Source organism: Talpa occidentalis, unplaced genomic scaffold (genome assembly GCF_014898055.3).
Source record: "Talpa occidentalis isolate TD23 unplaced genomic scaffold, MPIMG_talOcc4v2.1 talOcc4.10, whole genome shotgun sequence".
Lineage (NCBI taxonomy): Eukaryota > Metazoa > Chordata > Mammalia > Eulipotyphla > Talpidae > Talpa > Talpa occidentalis.
The window spans coordinates 89,319,300-89,345,063 of NW_023600993.1; the positions used below are offsets into that span (position 1 = coordinate 89,319,300).

At 47.2% G+C, this 25,764-nt stretch overlaps 3 protein-coding genes across 3 annotated transcripts in view; all 3 read right to left on the minus strand.

Annotated features, from left to right (window-relative positions):
* Positions 1–977: 977 nt before the first annotated feature.
* Positions 978–10,407, minus strand: SIRPB2 (signal regulatory protein beta 2). Its single transcript, XM_037501618.2, has 5 exons — positions 10,227–10,407; positions 5,883–6,254; positions 4,487–4,828; positions 3,897–3,965; positions 978–2,891 (listed from the first exon to the last, which is right to left on the minus strand). The coding sequence occupies exons 1-5, from the start codon at positions 10,288–10,290 to the stop codon at positions 2,788–2,790; spliced, it is 951 nt and encodes a 316-aa protein (XP_037357515.2). The 5' UTR covers positions 10,291–10,407; the 3' UTR covers positions 978–2,787.
* A 9,953-nt stretch (positions 10,408–20,360) lies between these two features.
* LOC129145411 (signal-regulatory protein beta-1-like) lies at positions 20,361–23,511 on the minus strand. Its single transcript, XM_054692880.1, has 3 exons — positions 23,229–23,511; positions 21,054–21,368; positions 20,361–20,476 (listed from the first exon to the last, which is right to left on the minus strand). The coding sequence occupies exons 1-3, from the start codon at positions 23,467–23,469 to the stop codon at positions 20,361–20,363; spliced, it is 672 nt and encodes a 223-aa protein (XP_054548855.1). The 5' UTR covers positions 23,470–23,511.
* Positions 23,512–25,717: 2,206 nt separating this feature from the next.
* Positions 25,718–25,764, minus strand: part of LOC119237667 (signal-regulatory protein delta-like) — a 10,978-nt gene continuing 10,931 nt past the window's right edge. The window contains exon 4 of the mRNA XM_037501619.2: positions 25,718–25,752. Coding sequence (XP_037357516.1) covers positions 25,718–25,752 — 35 coding nt within the window. The remainder of the gene's footprint in view (positions 25,753–25,764) is intronic.

Sequence of the window (25,764 nt, forward strand, 5' to 3'; positions counted from 1 at the left end):
TTCTTTGTCTGCTTGCCTCTTGCCTGGGATGCTCTTCTCTTCCTCTCCCCTTTGTCAGTTCTCATCCATGTCCAGGCATCCCTTCCTCAAGGAGGATCCATCAGGTAGTCCCCCATGCACACCCAGTGACACCAGAGGCTATGACTCAAGAGCACGTGCTCTGGACTCTGCTAACCCAGGTGTGAAGCCCAGGTATTACTGCTTGTATGATCGTGGGTTCTAGATGATCTCTCTGTGGCTTCCTGTGAGCTGGCTACTAGCTGGCCACTCATGGGCAACTGTGACCTATTTGCTATCTGCAAATCACAGCACAGCATTCCTGGACTGCCTACGGAGTATAGCCCGTATCACCAGGCAGGCCCGGGGATGCCTTGGCCGCTGTTGACCTGATTATGTGACTACCTCCATGGTGGACTCGGGATAACGCTGCCCGTGATAACATCATATACTTTGCTGATGCAAATGTCTCTTCACTTATGGTCACAATGTCCCCTTCCCTGTCCCTCATAAAACTTTGTCCCCCATTCCAATCCCACCCTCCGGACTTTATTCCTCAAACCGTTTTCACATGATAGGCTTTTTTTAGCCTGTGTGCTTTCAATAAATGGCACAAGAACTTCTGCTCAAGTAGCAGAGTCTTGTCTTGCAAACCTTCACGACTGCTGTGTCCCTCATCACGTCCCCACTGCTAAGCGGCAACAAAATTCCTATTACAACACTCTCTAAGCTTAATTTTCCTGATGTGCTCCGTGGAGATCCTAACACTACCTATGTCGGGTTTAAAGGGTGATGGTGGGAGATGAGATAAGATAGGTGGCAGGGACTAGATCATGTGGGACCCTGCAAGATGAGGAGGTTTCCAGCGCAGAGCAGGAAACCACCTCCAGTATAAAGAGGCCCGGCCCGTGCTATACCATTCCATGCTCCCCTGCTATTAGTTTCCTGCTGTAAAAATTACCACAAACCTGGTGGTTAAAAACAACAAAATTTATTTTCTCCTTGTTCTGGAGGTCAGAAGTCTGCAGTCAGTATCACTGTGCTGAAGTTAAGGTTTCAGCTGGGTCCTGCGCCCTTCAGAGGCTCTGGGGAGAATCTGTTCCTTGTTCCTTCCAGCTTCTGGTGGCTGCTGGCATTCTGTGCCTTGTTATCACCACATCTCTGCCTTTGTGGCTGCACTGCTTTCTCCTCTTCCTCTTCTGTATCAAATCTCCCTCTCTCATCAGCACAATTGTCACTGCATCTAGGGTCCCTCTGGGTAGCACAAGATAGCCTCCCCATTCAAGATCCTTAATTACCCTGGTGAAGTCCTTTTTTTTTTAAGCTAGGGATGAGGACTTAGAGGGTGTGGAGGTGACATTAAGTTTACCCTATTTACCCTTTCTGATTTCTGGTAATTAAACGATGCACTAGCACTCAGATTAAATCAGTGTCTCCTTTGATTTAGGTTTGTTTAAGCTGTTTCTCTGTTGTGATAAGAAACATCCATACTAACCCACTTCCCCACATGGTAGGGACATTTAATAAGTGTTCCCAAGGAAGGGAAGACAGGGCGCTCATAGGGCACATAGCACATGTCCAGCCCTCAGTAAACGCTGATTAGAGTTGGTTGTTAGGGCAGAGACGTCCGCACTATCGTTCTCCATGTTCTGAGAGGTGAAGTGGCCATATAGTTGCTAAGAGCCCATGGGAGAGAGCAGAGGCTTCAGGGATAGCAGTCAGGTGTGTCTGCACTCAGGGCTTGCAACCCTGAGGCCCAGCTAACCATTGTGTGGACTGCTCTGTGCGTTGTAGGACAGGTAGGAGCACCCCTGAACTTTACCCACTAGATGGGGATAGCACCCCCCAAACTGTGACAACCTAGTAGGTTTCTAGATATTGCCAAATGACCCTTGGGGGCAAAAGTCTCTTCTTGAGAACTACTATCCTCCATTGTGAGGCTTTGCTGGAGGGGGTGCCGTGTCAGCTGGGAATTGACTCAGGTGTCCCAGAGAGCAAGTAAGAGGTTATTCACTAATATTTGGAAAATTCTAGCAAAGCACACTGTTGCCAGAATAAAGACTACATTTCCCAGCTTCCTTGCAGGTAGGTATGACCATATGACCACACTCTAGCCAATCAGAGTGAAGGGCACATTCAGCGCTGTGCCCAGGAAGGGGAGGGTTATGCTCCCATTCATTGCCTCTGTTTAGGCCCTGCTGCCTGGGATGTGTACTTAGTAGCAAGAAGGTCAAGGAATCCTGGGTCTTTATATCAAAGATATAGCTTTGCCTGCTTATGCTTGTATAACTGGAAAAATCAACTTTGTCTTTGAAGTCACTGTTATTTAAGAGTTTTATTCAAGTTGCAAAGTCTGCATTCTAACTATTAGAGCTGCCTGAGCCAGCCACAAGGGGAAGGAAAGAATGCAGGAAAAGAGGAAGAGAAAGATATGACTGGAGGGGCCCCAGAGGTCTGACTGGGCGAGCTTAGAGATGCGCCAGGAAACCCTGGGCACTCCAGAGGGGCTGCAGCAGGGACAAGGGCCTTGAGGACAACGAGGTTTGGAACAGGCTGAGAAGAGAGGTAGATACATCAGACGGGAGCCTGGTACATAATGGGGAATTTTACCAGGTGGACGAAATTTAAATAGAAGGATCCAGGAGGATCGAGGAGCATCTGAGGCTGGGATAAAGGCAGAAAAATGGTTTAGGAGCCCTGGGTCCCTCTCTGACTCAGCATATGCTGTGCTAACCCCTTACCCTCACCCTATGCTAAGCACAGCTCTGCTGGGCCTGGGATCTTGATGTCTTATTGCTGGAGACTCCTCCATTGGGCAGCCAGGACTAGCAGGGAAACAGCCAGTGTCACCACCTTCAGTCCCAGGATCACATGTATGAGGACAGACAGGTAGCCTGGAGCACAAAGGGAAGAGCTCAGGAAGGACCTGGTGTAAGGTCCCAGAAGCCCAGACCTCAGTGCTCCTTGTTGGTGAGGTGGGCCCAGCTGCCCTATCATCTCTGGGCCCACATTCTTCCTACACTAGGGGAGGAGACCTCTGTCCAGCGCCTAAAGAAGTTTTGCCCAATAGCCTACCTGTACCTTTCCTCATCTGGACAATATCCCTGACTTCTGACTATAAAAGAAATTGCTTTCACCAACAGGCTGCTCAGCTCTCAGACTCTGAGCTAAATACTTCCAAATAGTCTGATATAGTCCTCAAACATATCTTATGAGGTAAGAGAACAATCTAATTTAAATAGATGAGCATATATACCCAGAGTGGGGAAGTGGCTTGCTCGGCTAAGGCAACATGTGTCAGAGAAGTGACAGGACCAGGTGGGCTGCTCCCAAGAATGGCCATAGCAGGGCTGAGCATCAGGGAGGTTGCCCTGGTCTCTCTAGCTCATCTGGGCATAGGGAGCTCTATCCACCCCCACCCCCCGCCCCAGTTACTGAGTGTCCCTCAGTGCCAACACACAGTGCTGGGCATTTGGCAGATGTGATCTCATTGAATCCATACACAAAGGCGTCCTCGTTCTTATCCCCAGTGCCCCTCCCCACCATGCACAGATCAGGACACCAGAGAGTCCAGGAATTAGGCAACCATGCAACTAGGCTTTTGCAAGCATGCCTGGCTCTGCAACACTGCTCCACACAGTTTCACAGTGACTCCTTGCACTGAATCACAGGGAGCTCATTAACCCTCATATTGCCCACTGAAAAGTTAGCATTGGCTATTAAAGTATTTTTTTTCATTAAGTTTTCAGGTTTGGTAGTTGAGATGGAGTCCAGGGAATTTTCTTGGTGGCAGGTGGATCCTAGAAGTCTGAGACCACTCCCTTCCCATGCCCAACCCAACTTTGGGCCCCTTTGTTTGTGGGGGATTGGTTAACTCCACTGGAGTTAGGTATACTCACCTGGTATAGGTAGCCAGTATTGCCCATGTTCATTGGTGAATTCTGCATCTTGGGGAGATATGGGATTTGCTGCAAGGGAGAAAGATTGTCTCATATTTTCCCCTTTTCTTCCCTTGTCCTGCCACTCCTGAGTTCTGTGTAGGAGCTGGGGGTTACTCAGATGAGTCTGGCAGTTGCTACCTGGGATAGGAGCTGAAAGTCAAACCTGGTAACTATGAAAGGCTCGTTAGACCTGCTTGGGCATCTTTGGGGTAGGGACAATGACTGATTCTTTGCAGTGTCCACAGCACCTAGGTACAGTACAGAGCAGTCAACAGGCATGCAGTATATTTTTGTTGAATCATTAATGGTCTAGTCAAAGTTCTGTGGAGCCCAGAATGGGGAGAAATTAACTCTGCCTGGGAGAAGATTTCACAGAGAGGGGGCTATTTGTTCTGGGTCTTGAAGGGTAAGTAGGAGTTCTACAGAGAAAAAGAGAAAGCATTCCAGGCAGAGGTAAGTGCTTATGTAAAGTCAAGGAGGCTGAGAAGACCTGGCTTGTTTGGGATAAAGCTGTCCCCCCCACCAACATTCTACATCCCCTGTCTTACCGCTCACTCTCAGCCTGGTGCCCTGCCCAGACAGGTATTGTCTGTTGGGTTTCCTCTGAAACTTTACACAGTAGTAGGTGCCTGCATCTTCAACGGAGACGCTTTGGAAAAGAATGCTGAAATCAACACTGGAGGCCTGAACCGCTGTCACATTGGGGTGGGAGATGCCTCCGAAGTTGTAAATGGCTTCCCGGCTCAGACCAGCTCCTCGAAACCACCTGATGGAACCAGGGGGACCATCTCCAAGTACTGTGCAGTTCAGGATGACAGTGTCTCCAGCAATTGCCAGCACCAGCTCCTGGGGCTGGATGATCCAGAGGTCTGGCTCTTGGTCTCCAGCTCCTGAAGCCAAAGAGAGGGTCCTTGTTGATTTCCCTCTCTCACTCCTTTGTCCTCTTATTTCTTCCTTCATATCTTGCCTCACTTACTCCTTGTCTGATGTCTTCCCCCAGCTCCTCCCTTCCCATTCCATCATCATTCACTAGGTGATTCACTCAGTAAGGAAGCAGAGATGCTAAAACTGGGGAAGAGGAAAGCCAGAGGACACACACCTTTCTGTCTGCCACTCCTGAGCCCTTCAGTAGGAGCTGGGGCCCTTATGAAGTGCTCACTCTGTTGGTGGAGACAGCCTAGGAAATCCCTCTGAGGCTGGAAACCCAGAGGACACAGGACCACAGATGAGGCACCTGTCACGACTTGGCAGTGTGCCTGAAATGCTTACTTCATGTTAAAATGAACCTCCCCGCCCCTCCACTGCCCCAATGTTTTTTGTATTAACAGTTCACAGAATGGCTTCACAAACATCTTTCTTCTGTTTTCTATACCTGAATGGCCCTTGAAGTAGGAATTATGTTGTTTACTTTACCAATGAAACACCTGAAGTATGTAGAAATGAGGTCACTGATTTAAGTACACACTCCAATTGAATGACAGTCCCAGGATTTGGGTTTCCAGGTCACCCCTGGTGAACTTAGAGGTAGGATAACTGATTATTCAGGGAGCTCCAGCCCTTGACCCTCTCTGGTCACACGGTACTCTGGGTACTCCATGCTTTTGCATGGCCTCCCAGTGGCCAGCACTTCCTTATCTCTGGACTTGGCACTTAGCAAGGTCATCTGCTGCAGCCAATGGGCTGTGGGCAGCCATTAGGGGAGTAGAAGCTGGAAATGTGTTTGGGATAATGGGATGGACCCTCTGGTGCCTCTGCCTCCTGGGCACTCGGGTAGCTTCACCTTTCCAATCTGGGTTCCAGAATGAGACAGGTGGAGCAAAATCACCCCAACTGTCTGTAAATGTGCTATGCTAATAGTTGTATAACCCCGAGAGTCTGCGTGTGCAGCAGGATCGTGAAAAAAGGTGACTGATATTGGGAGACAGAGGAGAGCCTGATACTCACCCTTCACAAGCACTGAGGTGCCCTCATCCAGGTCCACTTTTGAGTTCTTACTCAAGTCATCAAACTGCATGCAGTGGTAGGTGCCAGCCTGCTCCTTGGTGACATTGTGAAAATAGATGGAATAGTCGCAATTATGTGGCTCCAGTGTCCGCTGGATCAAGGGTGTCACTCCCGGGAAGAAGCCATGTTTGAAGTTGTAAGTCTCCTGCTGGCGCTGATCGCTCACCTTGACCCATTTGATCATGTCATCGACGCAGGAGCCGGCCACAGAACACCGCAGCAGGAGCGACTCACCCTCCTGAACCAGCATGGGGCCCTCAGGCTGTAGCACCTGCCCCTCGCTGCTGGTCTCGAGGCTCTGTTCACAGGCTCCTGCGAAAGAAGAGGGTCTCATGCAGGGCAGGAAGGACGGGAGCTCTCCAGGCAAGCTGAACATAGTTCTTCAGTTACTAGTTAGCCAAGCACAATTATTCAGGACACTGAAGGTTGTGTTGGACAAGGAAAGAGATAAGGTGGTTCAGTGCAAGGATTCACAGTGAAACTGTGTGGAGCAGTGTTGCAGAGCCAGGCATCCTGGCAAGAGTCTAGCTGTGTGGTTGCCTAATTCCCGGGCTCTCTGTGCATGGGGGAGAAGGGGAAGAGGTACTGGGGATAAGAATGAGGAACACCTACCTTCCAGCATCATGTATGGGTTCAATGAGCTCACACCTGCCAGTGCCCAGCCCTGTGTCATATCACCTGTTGACTCTGAAAGACACTCAGTAACTGGGGTGGGGGTGGGGAGCTTAAGATAGAGCCCCCTACCCCAAGAAGAGCTAGAGAGACTAGGGCAGACTCCTAGATGCTCAGCCCTGCTCTGGCCATTCTTGAGAGCCAGCCCACCTGGTCCTATCACTTCTCTGACGCAGAAGCACAGATTTTAAAGAAATTAAAAGGATAATGAGATAATATTACTGACAAGTTGTACAAGTTCAATGAATATATATTGGACAACATGAACAAATTCCTTGAAAAACACAAACTACCAAACCTACTGCAAGAAGAAATAGATAATCTTGAAAGACCTATTATCTATCTATTTATAATATTTACTTTGCATTAAAAACCTTTCCACAGAAAAACTCAAAGCCCAGATGGCTTCACTAGTGAAATCTACCGTATGCTTAGATATAACACCCACATCATGATAAATTGGACTTCCTAAAAATTAAAAACTCCTGTTCAAAACTCCTGTTCTAGCCTGAAAAGACAGGCTAGAGGGTAGGAGAAAATCTTTGCAAAAGATATTATTTATAACAGATTGATAACCAGACTGTAACAAATACTCTCAAAACTCAAAAGAACACAGTTTTAAAATGGGAGTTGGGCACACACTTCACCAAAAAGAATGCACATGAAAGATATTCAACATCATTATGCATTTAGAAAATGCATATGGAAAACCCCAACAAGATATTACTACAAACCAACCAGAAGGACTACAAAAGATGAAAAAGATTGACAGTAGCAAGTGTCAGTAAGGATCTGGAGGAAAAATGTCATTCTCAGGCACTGTTGATGAAAAATAAAATGGTACAATTTGCGAGTGTCTTAAAATGTTAAACCACATGATCTAGTCATTTTATTCTTAGATTCCTTTCCAAGAGAAATGAAAGCATATGTTCACACCAGGGCTCACACGAATAGTTACAGGTGCTTTATTTCTAGTAATCCCAAGCCGAAAACAACGCAACTTTCTGTCAACAGGTGAATGAAAAAATGATGTGTGGTTTATCCATACACTAGATAAAAATGGGGGAAAAAACAAATGATTGATGCATGCAACAGGAATGAACCTAAAAATAATTATGCTGTGTAAAAGCAGACCCAGAGGCATACTGTCTGAACTTTGTTGTAAAGTGTTCTAGAGAATTCAAACTGTCTGCAGTGACAGAAAGCAGATAGGTGATTGCTTGAGGAGGAGGCAGAATGGAGGGGATGCATCACAAGGAATCTTTTATTTATTTTTTAATTTTATTTATTTTTGCACAGAAGAACTGCAGGCCAGAGGTGTGGTGTGTGCGGTGTGTGCGTGTGAGAGGATTTACCAGAGTCAGAGTGGGGAGCAGAACAGGTGGATTTATTGAAATGCACTGATAAGGGGCCTCCCCTGGTGGCGCAGCGGTTGATCGCTAGGCTGCGAAGCTGCCTGCAGCCTCTGCAGAGCCAGTTTGATCCCTGGCCGCTGGGCAAGGGCCCTACATGGCGCACACACCTCTCCTGCAGCGCCCGCTGCTCTCCTCAGCAGTGTCTCCTCAGCGGTCCTTCTGCCTGTTTTGCTCCCCGCTCTGGCTCTGGTGAATTCTCTCGCACTCCTGCACTTCTGACTGTACCCAGTGCTTGTTTAAATAAATAAATCAATCTTTAAAAAGAAAAAAAGAAATACACTGATAAGGGGAGCAGCAGGCAATCAGGAGAGGTCGGCAGGGATCCTGCACTTATTGGACCCAGCAGGGAACCTGCACCTACATAACCCAGCAGGGTGCCAGTACCTAGAGAATCCAGCAGTGAGTTGGCAACTACAGGGACCAGCAAGGAGCCATTACCTATAGAGACCAGCAGGGAGTTGCAAGCTACAAAACCAGCAAAGGGGCAGAAGGACCCAGTTGGATCTGGCACCTACTGAATCCAGCAGGGAGCCGGCACCTGTAGAGCCCAGTAGGGAGCCTGGGCCTACAGAACCCAGCAGGGGGCCTGAACATATAGAGCCCAGCAGGGGCCCAGCACCTCTAGGTCCAAGCTGGGAGCCAGTAAGTATAGTGTCCAGCAGGGAGTCAGTGATAACAGTGCTCAGCAGAAGAGGGCAATAAGAGTGCTTAGCAGGGAGCTTGCACCTATAGGGCCCAGCAGAGAGCCTGCATCCATAGGACACTACAAAGAGCCAGGACCTATAGGGCCCAGCAGGCACTGTGCAATTACAGTGCTCAGCAGGGAGCCGGCACCTACAGCACACAACAGGGAGACAACACCTACAGTGCCCAGCAGGGAGCCAAACCCTACAGAACCATCTGGGAGCTGGTAATTATAGTGCCCACAAGGGGGCCTCACCCACCTGGCCCAGAGGAAGCCTGTGCTACAGGGCACAGTAGGAAGCCCGCACCGAGAGGGCCCAGCAGGGAGCTGGCACTTGTAGGGCTCAGCTGGTGTCAACACATACAGAACCCAGAAGGGAGCCAGCACCTAAAGAACCAAGGTGGAGCGGGCAACAACAGAACCCAACAGGGACTCAGGATCCAACAGGAGACTTCACCTAGAGAACGCATCAGGGAGTTGGCACCAACAGAATGCAGCAGGGGCTGACAATATAAGACCCAGCAGGAACCTGGCACCCATAGGGCCCAGCAGGAAGCCTGCATTTATAGGGCATGGCAGGGCACTGGCCCCTTAATGAACTTCACCACCAGCCGGAACCTATAGGGCGAGTCTGAACCTATAGGGTCTAGCAGGGAGCTGAACCTTACAGGGCCTGGACAGGACCCCAACCACATGGGCAGGAGATGGGATGAGCCCACTGAGGGCCAGGCAACTTATCTGGTTGGTAAGAGTGCTCTGAGGCTGAGCTGTGCCCAGGAGCCCCAAGACTTGAGCTAAACTGACCTTGGTTTAGAAGAGACACAGGAATAACCATGTTAGCCAATAGTTGTTAAATTTACATTATGCCAGGTGCTTAGAGGTGTCATGTCAGTGAATCCCCCTAAAAGTCATGAAGTGGGCCCTATGATTGGATCACTTTAAAGAGAGGAAAACAGGCCCAGAGAGAAGATACTAAAAGTGATCGGAGGTGAGGTTCCAGCCTGTCTAGGGCTGAGCCAGCGCTGGCTGGTGGGTTTGGGATGGGTACGGTCGCCCAGGGCCAGGCTAAGCGGGCTCCCGTGCTGGCGTCAATTCTCTGCTCTGGCTGCTTTAAAATTCTTAAATGTTTTAAACAAAGAACCTGTGTTTTCACTTTGCACAGGACCGGCAAACTACACAGCCAGCCCTGGGCTGAGCCTCACCACTTTTATAGTTAATACAGCCCCGCTAGTGAAAGGTCCCATTAGCTCCCCAAAGAGCATGGTCTCCGACACGACCCTACAAGTGTCGGAACCTGAACCCACACTCCGGAAGCCCAGGGCCCAGAAGCTTAATTTCACTACATTCTCAAGAAGTCCTGCCTCTTGGGACACTGAGGTCCCAGGAGGTCCATGGAGGTCAGGAAGGCTCTCAACTGCCCTCTCACTTCATCCTGATGGTATTGCTAGGGCTCCCGCTACCTCTCTGGGGTCAGGCAGGGGGGGATCCTGTTCTGTCCCAGGTCCCACTCACCTGAGAGGAGGAGAAGCAGCTTTGGCAGCAGGGAGCAGAGGGCAGGGATGACTGTGGTGGGCATTGGGAGGGCAGCTCCCGCAGCTCCCAAGACTTGCCTTCCGTTCTGCCCTCTGGTGTGTGCAGGAACTGAGCTCGAATCAGTGGGCAAGGCTGTTTCTGCTTCTCTCAGACAAGGCTACTTGGGGGAAGTGTTTACAGTAAGACAAAGTGCTGATGCAAGAGGAAGGAGCCAGGGGTGTGTGTGTGTTTGTGTGTATGTGTGTGTGTGGGGGGGGGGTAGAGTGGGGGGGGTGTAGGGTAAATGGTTTTCAGGCTTTTCTGCCCTCCTGCCATGAGGATTGCCAGGCCTGATGTGGCACCTGCATTTTGTTACATTGTTACAGTTCTATTATTTACTTCTGTGGGCCATGGCAGCAGTATAGAGATATTGCCAGGAGAAACAGGGGCAAAATAACTCCAGAGAAGCCCAGAGTGAAGACTTGCCAGGGCTTAGAGGCCTACTGGCCTCCTGGCACCCCTGCCTGCCATGTACCTGGTTGCTGCACTATATGTAAAAGCTCAATAAAAGCCTGAGAAACCCACCGAGGGCTCCAGGACTCCTTTACCCGTCTGGTCTGCTCGAATCACAGAAACCTGCTCAGTGGCCTTCCTGGCACTACAGGGTGGGATTCTGCATAACTATCCCCACAGCGGTTCCTATAATCACTCTGTCAAAATCATAATGTCTCCTTGCCACAGGCGCTGTCCTCAGGCTCTGGAGGGGAGATGAGGGCTGTCACCGTTTGCCTGGAGCTGGCTGGACTTAGGATGGAGTTTGGGTCTGCTGGCTGGGTGCCCTCTCAGTCACTTGGCCTGGCTGAGCCTTGTTTTCCTCATCTGCAAAACGGGGACAGCAGTAATCTCCACCCCCTGCCCCTGTTGTGGTCATTACCTGAAGCATGTGTGTGAGGGCTCCATGTGAGGTGGATGTGAGCATATTAGATGCACTTTTTTTTTTAAAGATTTATTTATTTATACAAGAACTGGGGTACAGGCCAGATGCACGGGAGGGTGAGAGGATTCACCAGAGACAGAGTGGGGAACAGAACAGGCAGACTGACTGAAATATACTGCTGAGGGGAGCAGTGGAGAGACAGGAGAGGTCTGCTGCGCCACGTGGGACTCTCACCTGCTGGCAGGGATCCTACCGGTGCTGCAGAGGCTGCAGACAGATTCACAGCGCTGCACTCAACCACTTACACCACCAGGGGAGGCCCTAGGTGCACATATTGACCATCATTGTTCATGAAATGTAGGAATTTGCAGAGGTGACATTAGCCTAAGAAGAAAGACTTACTACAAAACAAGCCCCCAGGCCTCCTTTTTGGCTTTGCAGGGAGGGCACGGCCCCCATTCCTAAAAGTATAATCATGGTAACTCTCCAAGCCTCTATTTCTTGGGATTCAAATGAAACACACTGAGGTTGTGCAAAAACTTGTGTTTGTGACATCTTGATTTTCTGTAACTGATCAAAACTCCTCCGCAGCTCCCATAAGGCTGACTATCAATTTAGAGGAAGTGCTGAAATTTGCCAGTTCAAGCAACCCAGTCTCCCCCGGTTCTGATGGCCTGTTTAGCTGTGTTGTCTGGCTTCAAGTCTTGGCTTTATCTGTTTCTGACTGTGTGGCCTTAGGACAATCATTTGAGCACATTGTGCTTCAGCTTTCTGATCTGTCAAATAGTTATAAAAATGCAGTGCACGTAGGGGTGGAGCCCCTGTAACCACCACCATTCTGTTTTAGGTCAACACCGTCTTTTCTAGGCTAGGAAAATATTGATCAAAGGCCAGGTGTTCAGGACTTCCCTTGTCCTTCCTATTCCACATGGTCCTGAAATAGGAAGTTGAGGTTGTGGGGACAGAAGAAGCTGACTTTTCACCCTGGGGCAGGAGGGAAGATCTTGTGCTCTGGTCTGTCATAAGAAAATTGTATGGTTGGGTCCCTCAGCCCTTTGCCCTGGGTGTGCTGAGGTAGCACTGGTCCCGTCTGGCCCTTTGGACCTTGCTGGAAGTGCTGTTAGAACCTGCTGCTCCCTTTATTGTTCTTCTGTGGAGAAGACCAGATATTGGAGCCTCTCTGAATTGCCCATCTGCCTAGAAAACTCCTCCAGAACTCCGGCACCTCTGTGTCACTCTTGCAGGGAACTTCTGAATTATCTGTTGGCATGGATTCCTCACTTGGCTATTTCTTTTGATCTCAAATGTTGCTTCATTTTATTTATTGTAATAGGTAAGGCACTGCAGTGGTTAGCTATTATTATGTAACAAATCACCCCAAATGCAGTGGCTTAAAAGACGAACCAGCTATTTAATCTGTGATTCTGTGGGTTGGTCATTTCATTGGGCTTGGCTCCTTGATTCTTCTCATCTCAGCTGATTTTGACCAGGATTGCTCATGCACTCGAGATCAGGGGCGGGTTGACTAGGGAACTCCAGGGCTAACGGTCATCTGGGCCACTCAGCAACCGTCCATGTGGTCTCTCAGGGAGACTAGTCTGGGTGTGTTCACAGTAAAGGGACAGTCTTGAGACAGAGCGGAGGTTGCAAGTTACAGTGTCAGCTCTGCTATTCTTTTGGCCAAAGCAAGTCACAGGTCAGATTAGATTCAAAGGCTAGAAAGTAGACTTCACCTCTTCCTAGAAGGAGCTGCAAAGTCATACTGCAAAGGGCATGGCGATAGAGAAGGAGTGAAGAATTGTGGACATTTTGGTAGTTGATCTACCATGGGCCTCCATAATATTCAGGAGTCATAGGATTCAAAGTCTTTTCTAGGGCTCCCAGATATTACCTTCCTGAGGGTTCACCAGTCACCAGTTTCTGGAAAGTCAACCCCCTCACTATTTCTGACTTGTTGCTCAGAAGCAAGGCTGGGCATTGAACTTTGGGGTGATCTATGGCCTCCTGGACAATCTAGGAAACCAGGACATGGTGCCTCTGTTCTAAGAACCTCTAAACCCACCTGAGGTTTCTCTTCTCCATACCCATCCTCCCCCAGAGTGGGGGAGTGCCAGGACCCTGGCATCTCAACTCCTGGCATTCTCTCCCTTGTCTCTTGATATCCTTACTGAGCCATAAGGGGAAGTGTTCCCCTTCTTTCCTTCAGCCCTTTCCGGAACACAGATAGTGAATAGTAGCTATTTTCCACAGCTTCCCACCTTACTCTTGGGCTATATAAGGGCTCTGGTTCTTGGGGTGCATCCCAGGGATGGACCCCAAACCCTGTCCCCACACCCAGATGCTTTCAGGTATTGCAGCCTAGCAGAATATCATTTTACACAGCTCACTAGATTCATCACCCAGTCTGTGGAAGAAGCCCTTGTTTGGGCCTCTCCACAGCCACATCCCCCTCTTCCTTGCTAACAGACCCTTCCACTTCTGCTCAGCAGTGGGTTTCAGCGGAACCTCAGCCCCAGGAGACAGATCATCCCTAGGGCCAGGTATGATGGCCCCACCCCTGGCTGATGTTTGGTAGAGCCATTGGTCAAAGCTGGGACATGGGTTGAAATTCTAACCAATCAGAAGTGAGGGGAAGTTGGCTAGAGGCTTCTGGGGGGGAAAAAGTCCCCAAGTTCACTGCCTCAGTGTGTAGATAGTGGACTGGTGAGAAACCTATCGGGTAAATCAAGTAACTACCATTTTACGAAGCATCAGGGGGCCTCCCTGGTGGCACAAGGCGTTAACCCACAACCTTTGAAGCTATTTGCAGTCACTGCAGCAGGAGTTCGATCCCTGGCCAGAGAGCTACCTACATGGCTGTAGGATAAATGGTTTTTTCAGGCTTTTCTGCCCTCCCACCATTAGGATTGCCTTCCCTGATGGGGCACCCTTAATTGTTGCATTGTTGCAAACTATCTTATTTACTTCCGTGGGCCATGGGAGGAGTATTGAGACAGTCACCAAGAGAAGCCGAAGCAGGAAAAGAAGCAGGAGAGAGGCAGGAGAGGCAGGAGAGAGAGGGGGAGAAAGAGGCCAGGGAAGCCCAGAGTGAAGACTTGCCGGGGGCTTGGAGGCCTACTGGCCTCCTGGCTCCCTGGCACTCCTGCCTGTCATTGTACCTGGTTGCTGCGATGCATGTAAAGCTCAATAAAAGCCTGAGGTCACCGAGGGCTCCAAGACTCTCCTTTACCCATCTGCCGGATCATAGACAACCTGCTCAGTGCCCATCCTGGCACTACAGTGGCACAGCAGACCTCTCCTGACTTGCCTACTGCTCCCCTCAGCAGTGCATTGAAGTCGATCTGCCTGTTCTCCCCCCACTCTGTCTCTGTTGAATCCTCTCACCCCCCACACCTCTGGCCTGTACCCCAGTTCTTGTATTCGTAAATAAATAAATCTTTAAAAAAATTAAAAAAATGAAAAGCATCAGGGACACTATCATAAGCAGGGGATTCAGAATTAGGTTCTGAGAACCAAGGGATAAATCCTGCGGACTAAACTTGCTCCCTGCACCTTTTCTTCCATCCTTCCTACCTGAGATCAATTGCATTAGGACATCTGGGATAAAATGAGGTCTCCAAATGGTTTTTATGCAGCTCATGATTATCTCTATTCCTTGTTTCGGTAATGGTGGAATGGTGGATATCTGTTGGAATGGATTTCTACCCACAAATAAAATTGGCGTTAATTAAAAAAAAAGAAAAAAGGAAACCATACAATAGCCTCACGCTGCTGTAACTTCGTCATGTCTTTTATTTCACAACTTTATTGAGATATCCACCCGGCATAAAATCGACCCCACAAAGTGTACAATTCGGTGGTTTTTAGTATAAACAGAGTTGAAGCTTCTGACATGCAGTTACAAAACGGGCCTGTTGGTGTCACTGCAGAGCTCTGCAGGCCGGTTTCCTTCCTTCCTTCCTTCCTTCCTTCCTTCCTTCCTTCCTTCCTTCCTTCCTTCCTTCCTTCCTTCCTTCCTTCCTTCCTTCCTTCCTTCCTTCCTTCCTTCCTTCCTTCCTTCCTTCCTTCCTTCCTTCCTTCCTTCCTTCCTTCCTTCCTTCCTTCCTTCCTTCCTTCCTTCCTTCCTTCCTTCCTTCCTTCCTTCCTTCCTTCCTTCCTTCCTTCCTTCCTTCCTTCCTTCCTTCCCTCCCTCCCTCCCCCCTTCCCTCCCTCCCTGGGGTCCAGGCCAGAGGTGCAGGGGGAGAGGGGGGAGAGGACTCACCGGAGACAGAGTGGGGAACAGAACAGGCAGATAGAAACACACTGCTGAGGGCAGCAGCGGGCGAGACAGGAGAGGTCTGCCGTGCCATGTGGGTTGCTCCCTGCCTGGCAGGGGATCGAACTTGTGCTGCAGAGGCTGCGATTGCCTCATAGTGTGGTGCCCAACCCCTTGCGCCACCAGGGAGGTCCCTGCAGGCGGGTTTTCACTGTTTTTCCCTCACTTGTGCGTTTCCTTGAGGCCATCTGGGCACCAGATAAATGTAACCATCTGCTCGAGACTTCCACAGCAGAAACAGAGGCTAATGCGCCTTAGAGTTTCAACAGCTGTGATCCAGGAAAATGATGCAAGTTTGGAAAAATGCAGGCTCCCTGGGAGGACCCCCTTCTCACCTCTCCACTCTAGTTACTTGCTGGTGTTATAGGACAGCCCCGATATTGAACGGGTTCCTGGCTGGGGGTCTTCACCCGCGCGCTTACAAGAGACTTATGAATACTCCACTACAGGCATGCACAAAAGGTTAATAAAAGGTTTATTTACAAGGGAAAAGGAAATAAGGAAATGTACAACTCAGGGAGAAAATAGGAAAATAAAGTCTTTAATGCGTCCTACCCGATCCGCCGACCTGGAAACCCAAAGGCACTCTCAGAGCTGGCCGGATGCTGCTAGCTGGTGGAGAGCCAAAATGGGGGACCCCCCCCCCAAAGCCCACGTGTCTGTCTTTATACTCACTTGGCTGCTTAACCCCACCCTCAGGTCTCAGCCACCTTCCCTTGGGTGGTGATGGGATTTGGAGTTCCCAGTGTCTTTGGCTTTGGCCTGGGGTGGGGGTGGAGTCCACAAAGCCTATATGGAATTAGCTTTAGGACATCCTTTTCCCCCTAACACTGGGACTAGACAATCTTGCCCGATGGGCGAGATGAGGGAAATGGAATGAACCAACCCCAGAGGGGACCTGAGAAGCGTCCCACAACCCACTCCTGGCACCCAAACTCAAATGGAGGGATTGGAGAGTCAGGAGGATTTGCACCTGCCTTCCTGGTGACAGGCTTGCTGAGTTCCTGCCCCAGCATGGCCTGGGAACTGTGTGTGCTGTGCATGGTGAAAGGACGTAAGAACTCCCCCGCTTTAGAGCATGACCCGAGGTCCAGAGCAGCCAGGTATTCTGGTGTGCTTAGATGATTGTGGACAAAGCCGGAAGCAAGTGGACACAGGGAAGCTCTGAGATCAGGAACGGGTTAATGCTGTTGGCACCTTTGTGACCCTCCTCAAGGGCAGCACAACGCAACAAACATCTAAGCAGATGGGCACATGCCCCAATGTCACAAAGACCATTACACAGACATCACACCATTGGGAGACAGGGATTTGCAGATTTGCTGAAGAGTTCCTGAATTGGCCAAGATTAAATCCTTGGCCTGGATTAAATCCATGGAAAGGGTCCTCAAAGTGGAAATTCTGTTAAATCATGGAAAATTTTAAAAAATGCAATATTTTGGGGCTTCCCTGGTGGCCTAGGGATTAAGTCTCAGCACTACTACAGTGAGGGCCCTCCTGCTGCAAAGCAGCCTGAGTTTGATCCCCAGCCATGTTTCTGACCCACATGGCGCAGCAGACCTCTCCTGTCTCACCCGCTGCTCCCCTCAGTAGTGTGTTTCACTCAGTCTGTCTGGTCTGTTCCCCTCTCTGTCTCTGGTGAATCCCCTCACACCTGATACCTCTGGCCTGCACCCCAGTTCTTCTATGCAAAAATAAATAAAAAATAAAAATCTTACAGTAAAGGTATAATTCTTTAAAATTTTTTTTAAAACAATAGAGTACTTTGGACATCTGATTGGTGACTTGACAATTGCACTGTTTTATCTTGATTGGTCATACAGTTCTCCAAGTCACAACTTCCCCATCTGTAAATGGGAGTTGGGAGGAAAGGTAAACCAGGTGGTGTCAAGAGGTTTCCCAGGTCAGATCGACCACAATGCTAAAGTCTCTGATTCTTTTAGTGACTTCACTTCCCATCATGAAAGTTTTTCTAATATGTCAGTCTCTTTGTACTCCTCGCCCCGATCTCCATGAGAGTGCTGAGAATCTCCAGGAGAGCCCAGGGTGACAGGGGATCAGAGAGCTATTCCCAACTCTGCAGCGATCATATGAAAACACAAAAGAAAAGTATACCTAAAACCAGGCTCTACAATCCTTCACAAATGAAGACATTTTGTCTTTCTGCTTTCCTTTTCCATCCACGCTTATATAAGAACCCCTTTTGTACCAGAGCCCGGAGACTGCATTGTATCCAAGGGCTTTTGGGAGGCAAGAAGGCTGGAACAGGAAAATATGGCTATTTTAGTCCTGCTGATGGGCTGCCCTGGCAACCAGCTTTACAGACCAAATGACTCTAAAAATATCTCCCCAGCTCCGACCCCTCTTCTGAACTAGAGACTTAGAGTCCGTCTGCCTACTCAAAATCTGCACTTGGAAGATGAACATTATTACACGAAACATCTTCAAAACTGAACCCATAGTTCCCATCATGAAACCTGTTCTTTACCCATCTCCCCACCTTATTCATTGCTCAACCTAGTCCCAAAGCCACCCCCAGTTCCCCTCTCTCCATTACCTTACACATTCAGTTCTCAAATATGTCCCATCATTTCTGTTTTAAATACCCCTCACATTAGTTAATCTCTCCCTCTGCTTGTACCCCATAGCTCAAGCCACCCTCATTGCTGGTTTGCTGTAGTAATCTCATATCTGAACTATCTGATTATTTCTTTCTTCTAATTTGTTTACCTCGTAGGATTTCTAACAATGTAAATCAGACCTCATAATTTACCCAGAGAATGAAAGGAAAACTCTTTACTCTTTCCATTCTTCCTTGGGTAAAGGGCAGGTGCCCCCACGCTGTTAGCCCTGTGCATTGACTCCTGCCGGATCTGTACGTGTTCCATGTCCCATTACTCTCAGCTACCACCGACCCCTTCCTTGAATTTTCAAATTCCTTCAGACTTTAGGTCTTGCCACGGTGGGTTCCTTGTAACAAGAGTGTTTTTCCCCAGTCTCTTGACTATTTCAGATATCAGCTTTTTTTTTTTTTTTGAGATTTTATTTATTTAATTTTGCATAGAAGAACTGAGGTGTAGGCCAGAGGTGTGTGTGTGTGTGTAGGGGGTGGTGTGTGAAAGGATTCACCAGAGACAGAGTGGGGAGCAGAATAGGCAGATCAACTGAAATACACTGCTGAGGGGAGCAGCAGGTGAGATAGGAGAGGTCTGCTGTGCCATGTGGGTCAGCCCCCTGGCCAGGGATCAAACTCATGCCATAGTGGTGATAGCGTTGAGACTTAACCCCTGGGCCACTAGGGAGGCCCTCAGATATCAGCTTAAATAGTTCCTTTTAAGAAAGGTTTTCTCTACTATTCCTTCCAGATCGCAGTTACTTAATTCCTGATCCCCCTGGAGAAATCTACCATTGCGATCTGCATTACTTGTGTACTATTTTATTTTCTTTAGTTCACTCACTCCATTTTTGTTTCTCCTTTTTTCTCCCACCCTACTTTTTTCCCTCCCTCCCTCCCTCTGTATGTTTTGGGGGAGTACATTCACACCGCTTCAGATGTATATTACACATCTTACCAATGACTAAAAAACTCAAAAAATGCATTGCCACAGCCCATTGGGCTCCTCCCCGCTTTGCTTGCCACCCTCACACACCCCCTCTAGTAGCAGCAGTTCTTCAGTTATATTTCTAGGGATTTTGGTTTAGTTTTGCCTGTTCCTTTGCTTTGTTTCTCTGTATTCTGCACGAGTGAAATTATCCAGCATTTGTCTTTTTGACTTTTTTCACTTAGCATAATCCCCTCTGGTTCTGTAGATGTTTGGATTGTTCTTAGTTTTGCTAATTTTAAATCATGCTGCCATGTATATATTTGCACATATGTTCTGGTGCACATGTGCAAGAAGTTCTTTTGGGTACAGAACAAGTAGAAATGCCAAGTCATGGGGTAAGTGAATGTTCAACTTATAATTTTCCACTGTTTTCCAGAGTGTGTGTCAGCAATGTAAGAATAGCCAGTGGCTTCGTTATTTTTGCTATTTGATTTGGGACCGATGACATTTCAGAGTAGTTTTGCTTTGACTTTTTGAGATTAGTAATGAGTTTGGACACCAACTCATTGGTTTATTGGCCATCAGTGTTTTCTTTAATGTATTTTTATTTGATGTGGCTGTAAAGACTTTGTGGAAGAGCTTGGTACCCAGATTGGGCTTTCCGTGAGGAAGGGGCCTTCAGAATTGCAGGTTTATGCTTCTCCCTGGATCAGAACCTGTCCTGCCTCTGCTGGGTTTCATGTTCAGGGTCACACTGTCCACAGAAGCTTCATTCCTGGATAGGACATGAGAGCCAGTCTCTTACTTCTTACCTTCTCAGTCTACGAACCCACCTTCTCTGGGGCTGAAAACGAAAGGAAGGGAGAGCTGGGTTGGATAGGTTTCAAAAGGCTGATGAGACAGGAGAAGCCCGCAGATGGCCCTAGGGGCCCTGGCAAGTCATCGTCCTGCGTCAGTGTTCTTGAATAAGATGTAGGGCTGAGGGTCCTGTGCCCCTGAGGACGCAAGGATGGGGATTGATTCCCCGATTCTTCTCAGGTCTCTCCTTAGAGACCACCTCTTGTATTCCTTCCACACTAGCTCCCTCTTTCTCTCCTTCCCACAGGCTCTGCCTGTGCAGACCAGGGGAGCTTGCATCTCTGTGCATCCTCATCTGGGAGCTGAGACCCAGAGGGAAAGGTTGAGAAGATTAGCCTGCAACTTTTAGGGACACTCTGGATTCAACATGTCTTCAAGGTAGAGGAGAAATGGGAAGTCAGGGACTCATGACTTTCTCCTCATAGTGCCCCCTGTTGGCCTGGAGTCTCACTGCTGGGAGTCAACCCCTATCTGGCATCTTACCTGGAAGGGCGGCTCCGCCTGAGGACACAGAGGACTATCAATGCAGTTAGGGGAATAAACTTCCAGATAAGCAAGGTGAGGGCCCCGAAGAGGAAGCTGGATTCTCTGGCACCTGATGACAGAAAGATACCAGATGAATCTGGCTTCCTGTTTCCATTGCTTGACTCCCAGGCTGGTTCAGCCCCACCTCAGACTCAGGTACCAAGATACCACCTTGGTCGTGGAGGAAATCACCTCATTTCTCTGAGCCTCAGTCTCCTAGCTTTAAAAAGGGGAAGGATGACCTGTGCATTAGAACATTTTTTTTGTATCAAATGAGAGTACCTGAACATATTGATGCATACTTAGTAAAGTTCAATCTGAATGACTTTGAGGAGGGTGGGTGGGTGGGAATTAGGGAAAGATTTTTCATATTAACTTTAATATTCACAGGAATATCTGGTAAAATGGGTGCATTGTCAAGATCCAACTGTGTGAAGAAAGCAATGCTTACTGCCCCTTGGTACCTACTTTGAAGAGGTTGCCGTGATTGCTGTGCTATCTTATAGATGAAGAAGCTGAGTTTGAGAAAGGTGAAGTGACTTTCCTAAGGTCACACATCACCAGCTTCTTAGAGCCAGCATTTGAACTCAGCCTGTCTACCTGCAAGGCCAAGCCTGCACCTGCCTGGTCGTTCTACTTTTACTCACCCCAGCTCTCTTGCTCTTCTCTAAGCTCACTCAGTGGCATGCTGGTCTCGATCTGGTCCTCGTGCTGTACTCGGCAGGTCAACTGTGTTTTGTCCTTACACTCTGAGGAGGTGTTGACCAGGATAATACTGTCTTGGCTAAATGTGCCATCTGGGTTCTTGTTTGGGGTGAAGGCCTCACAGGTCTTGAAGCATCCAGTCCTTTCCAGCCAGGTGATTTGTTTGACTTCAGGGTAAAACCTTTGCACGTGGCAGATGAAGATAGTTACCTGGAGGCTTGGGACGTAGTGTGCCAGTATAGTCACTGTGGGCACAACTGACACAAGACCCTCCGTTACTTCCTTCGTACATGAAAAGATATTCAAGGAACACCCACACCTTTGTGAGCATTCTCTCGGCTTCGGGATTCAACATGAGCAGGATGGGCCAGGTCTGTCTCTATGCAGTCTCATCCAGTGTGTGTGTGTGTGGTGGACAGGAGCAAAAAGCATTCACATGATCTCCACAGGGGCCCTGAGAGCCTCATAGGGGCACCTGACCTGGTCTAGAGGTGAGGTAGGTTAGGGAAGAGTTTCTGGAGACCAAGACCTTTGAGAAGAAATGTGAAAGCTGATTAGCAGTTAACTACATGTGGCAGATTGTAGCTTCCAGAGGTGGTCACGCCAGTCCCAGGATGTTTGCTGCTCACCAACTAGGGGAGAGGCTACTTCTGCTCCTCTGGAACTTTAGTGGGACCATGTGACAGACTGATGGACAAAGTGCAGCAGAGATGACACTGAGTGACCTCTGAATTTTTGTGACTTCAACTGATCTATCTCTCTTGGGATACTCACCTTTGGAAAACAGCTGCCAAGTGAAGAGAAAGCCCAATATAGAAGTTTATGTATTTATGGTAGTTTTCTGTGTTCTATAGTTCTTTATGTTATGTATGGTGTTATGGTCAATAAAAGACTTTCAGATACAAAGTATGCTACATTCGGATGGCATTCTCCCTAGGAATTATCATGGAAATACAAATTTAGGAAGGAAAAAGACTGATACAAATTTACGATTACTAAAGAAAGTTTGTTGAGTTGGATGTAGTGGAAAGCAAATGTGTGTTTTTTTCCATTGAACATTTTCAGAGTGAGATAAGATTTGAAATATCCCAGGAGTTGGTTCCTTTGCAAATATTTAAGCATATGGTGAACAATTTTAGATACTAACTTGGAAATATATGATGAATTTCATAGTTCTTCACAATTATTTTAGGGTTATATGAACAACACTGCTTGAGATCACTGATGAACAAACTATAAGGAGTTGGTTCTTTTTTGTAGAGCAGTGATAAGCCTCTGAAGCATTTTAAGCAAAGGAAGGACATGGCCCGGTTTCCTTTATAAAATGTCCTTGGCAGCTGGGTGGCTGGGGAAAAACTGTTAAGGGCAGTGGTATATAGGAGGAAGAGGGCTGTTACATCCAGGTAAGAGGGTATGTGGGCTTGATCTTGGGTATTAGCCTGAGCATTCACATTAGAAAGAAATATATGGGTTTAAAAAAGAATTGGGAAGGAAACTGATAGAACTTGGTGCATGTTCTATCAATTGGATTGGGTAAGAACAGGCCTCTGGCTGCTGACTGGGTTGATGAAGAATCTCTTTGATATGGGAAAGGAAGAGGAGCCAAAGGTTTGGATAAAGTGGGAGAGCAGTGGGCCTCCCTGGTGGCCTAGGGGTTATGTCTCAGTGCTGTCACTGCGACAGCCCACCGTGGCAAATAAATTAGATTTCTATGTTTTCATCAATTGCAGAACTTTTTTCTTTTCCTTCATAACAACTGGTGTAAGTCATAACCATCCAGTTGTTTGCATCAAGGCTGATCACGTTTACTGAGGCAGAGCCAGGTCTGTTTATCCCAGGCACCTAGAATAATCTACCACCTACTGGATGCCCAATAAACACTTGTTGAATGAATGAACTCTACCTCTCAAATACATTAAAGCACCAGAAAGAGAAGGGCCTGATCATGGCATCATGTAGGAAGCAAATGGTCATATAAGACAGGAGCCTCGAGTCCTCCCCCTCAATGGGGTTTGGCGAATAAATAGGAGGATGCAGGTAAAATGCTCCAACAGGGATCATGTGGGGGTTATAAAGAGATGGTCATGTGGGTGGATGAGTGAGTGGGGGCCACTTACCTTTGAGGAATTTGGAGATGTTCACATGCCCACTGAGGGGACTTGGCAATTCATTGTGAGACACCTGACAGGTGATCTGGGAGTGGAGTGATGAGAAGGCGAGTGTCACCAGGACAGTGCTGACGATGTTGTAGGAGGAAGCATTTCCCCGTGGCATGATGATCGTCTCCAAGGCTAGAATCTCCACTCCATTTTCAAACCATTTCAGGGATATGTTTTTGGGAAAGAAGCCCTTTGACATGCAGGTGAGCTTCACTACCTGACCTGGGCTGGCTCTGAGGGAGGGACCAGAAACCTCTGGAAGAGAGGGCTTACCTTCGATCAAGGGGAGGTGGAGAGAAAAGAAAGAAATAAAGGTGGCAAATTATTCTCTAGTACAATCTCCACCCTATGGTTCCCCCAACTAGATGTATTACCTGCTCTTTCATTTATGCTTTCTCCTTTCATTAATTATATTATGACTCTTCTTACACACCAAATTTTCAACTGGCCTCACTGTCTTTCCTTCACAAAACACCAGACAGACCATGGTGATGATGCTAAAATGCAGATTGGATCATGTCTTTTTTCCTTCCTTCCTGACCTCCGGGGATTCCCAAAGAACAGTGTTTCCAAACTCATATAACACATATAGTGAAAAACATCATGACTCTAAATTCCTCTTCTTCAAAACTGCAGACATTTTCCAGTACCTAGTGGAGTACTCAAGATTTTTGGGGTTCTCACTCACCTCTGCTATTCTACTCTAAAAACTATAATCATCTTAGCCTTGGACATTCAGCACCTTCTTATCAATTTGGAGACTTCCATGGTCCACCCCAGTCATATTTTCCTGCCTGCTGGCCTGGGAGCTTTCTCAGAGAGTAGCTAGAGGCTATCTTGGGTCTCGCTTCGTCTGTTTCTCATCTCTCAGATATCTTTGTTCTTTGTTGCCTGATGGCCAGTGTCTTGTCAGCTGTCACGCATGTAGTTTTTCCAGATTTTAGTGGGGAGGATTAACCTAGTCCCTACCATTGTTTTGGTAGATATTGCCCTAAATATTTAATATAATTTAATTTTTTTAATCTTATACATGTTCTTCTTTTTGATCACATCTTCTAACTTGTTTTTGTTTGTGTATATGTATATGAAATTTATTAGTTTCTTTGCTGATTTCATAACTTGCTGCATTATTGTCTTATTGTTTATAATAGCTTAATGTTGACTATTTAAGTTTTCCAGATATTATTATATCTATAGAGAAAAATAGTTTTCACATTTCTTTTATAATTTCATGGGCTATGTTATATAATAATTCAATATTCTAGAAATTCTTTTTGTGATGATCTGAGCTTTCAGTCCTTCTGTTTGGAACTGCCCACCGACACTGCTATGCTGCACGTCTACTATCCAGGGTCTTCAATACCCTAGTCTTGATTTCTCTGTTTAACCTCTATTTTGGTAAAGCATAAAGTGTTCATGAAAGATAATTCTTGGGGTTATTGCAAAGTTGACAGATTTGGTATAGAATTTTAAGTAAGAAATCACTTTCCTAAGAATTTTGAAGACACTTGCTTGTGGTTTAGGGTCCAATTTTTCCCTTAGACAGCTCATGCTGATCTCACCACAGTGCTTCAAGTACAACTTGCTTCTATTTTTAATTCTTGAAAATCTTTTTGTTCCCAAAGACTGCACACCATTGTCTTTAATTTCTCAGGTCCCTAAGGTGCTGGCATTTAAAGATTCAAAAATTCTGTTGCTGTACGTTTCCATGGTTCTTGTAAAGTATGTTATCATACTCACGTTTGGTTTTTTTCTTTTTTTGTTTTTAACAGAAAGAACATTAAACCCATAAATACATCAATACTGAAAAGCTTAAACTAACTCCTCTGCTTCCCAGTTTCCCCTTAATGATGCTATTTGGAGTCTTGCACACTTTGACTTCTGCTATGATTCTGTCGGTCAGGACCATATCAAGAATACAGGACTTATAGAGGTCAAGGTCAAATTTAAGAAATGTAAGGATCAAGTACATTAATTTTGAAATTTCCTATCTTGATGATTTTATCATTCTTGTTTCTGTGGTTCCATGCTGTTAAGATTATGTTTTTAAATCTGACTGGTTTTAATACCCTGAATACTGACAGTATTCACTAACATAACATTATTAGGTTACAGGTGCCTACTAAGTGCTTTTATAAATTAATTACATTTGAAGCATCACAACAAGTCTACTAGGTGAGCACTATTATTACTATTTACAGATGGGGAAACTGAGGGCACAAGAATTTAAGAAATCAACTAAAGTCCCAAAATTTATAAATGGGAGTCAGAAATGGAACCCATGCCATTTGACCCTAAGTTCTGTATTTTTAAGCACTTGGGTCTGTATTTTTAACCATTTTTAACTCCTCCCTATGTTGTAGTCTTTGGAAGATGAAAGATTCTAAAACATTAGGATTTTACTGATATATGGCCCTGGGATTACATTTCACTCTACTCCTCCATTATCACTTCTCACTGTCCATACGGTCTACTGTCAGTCCTGAAACAAGGG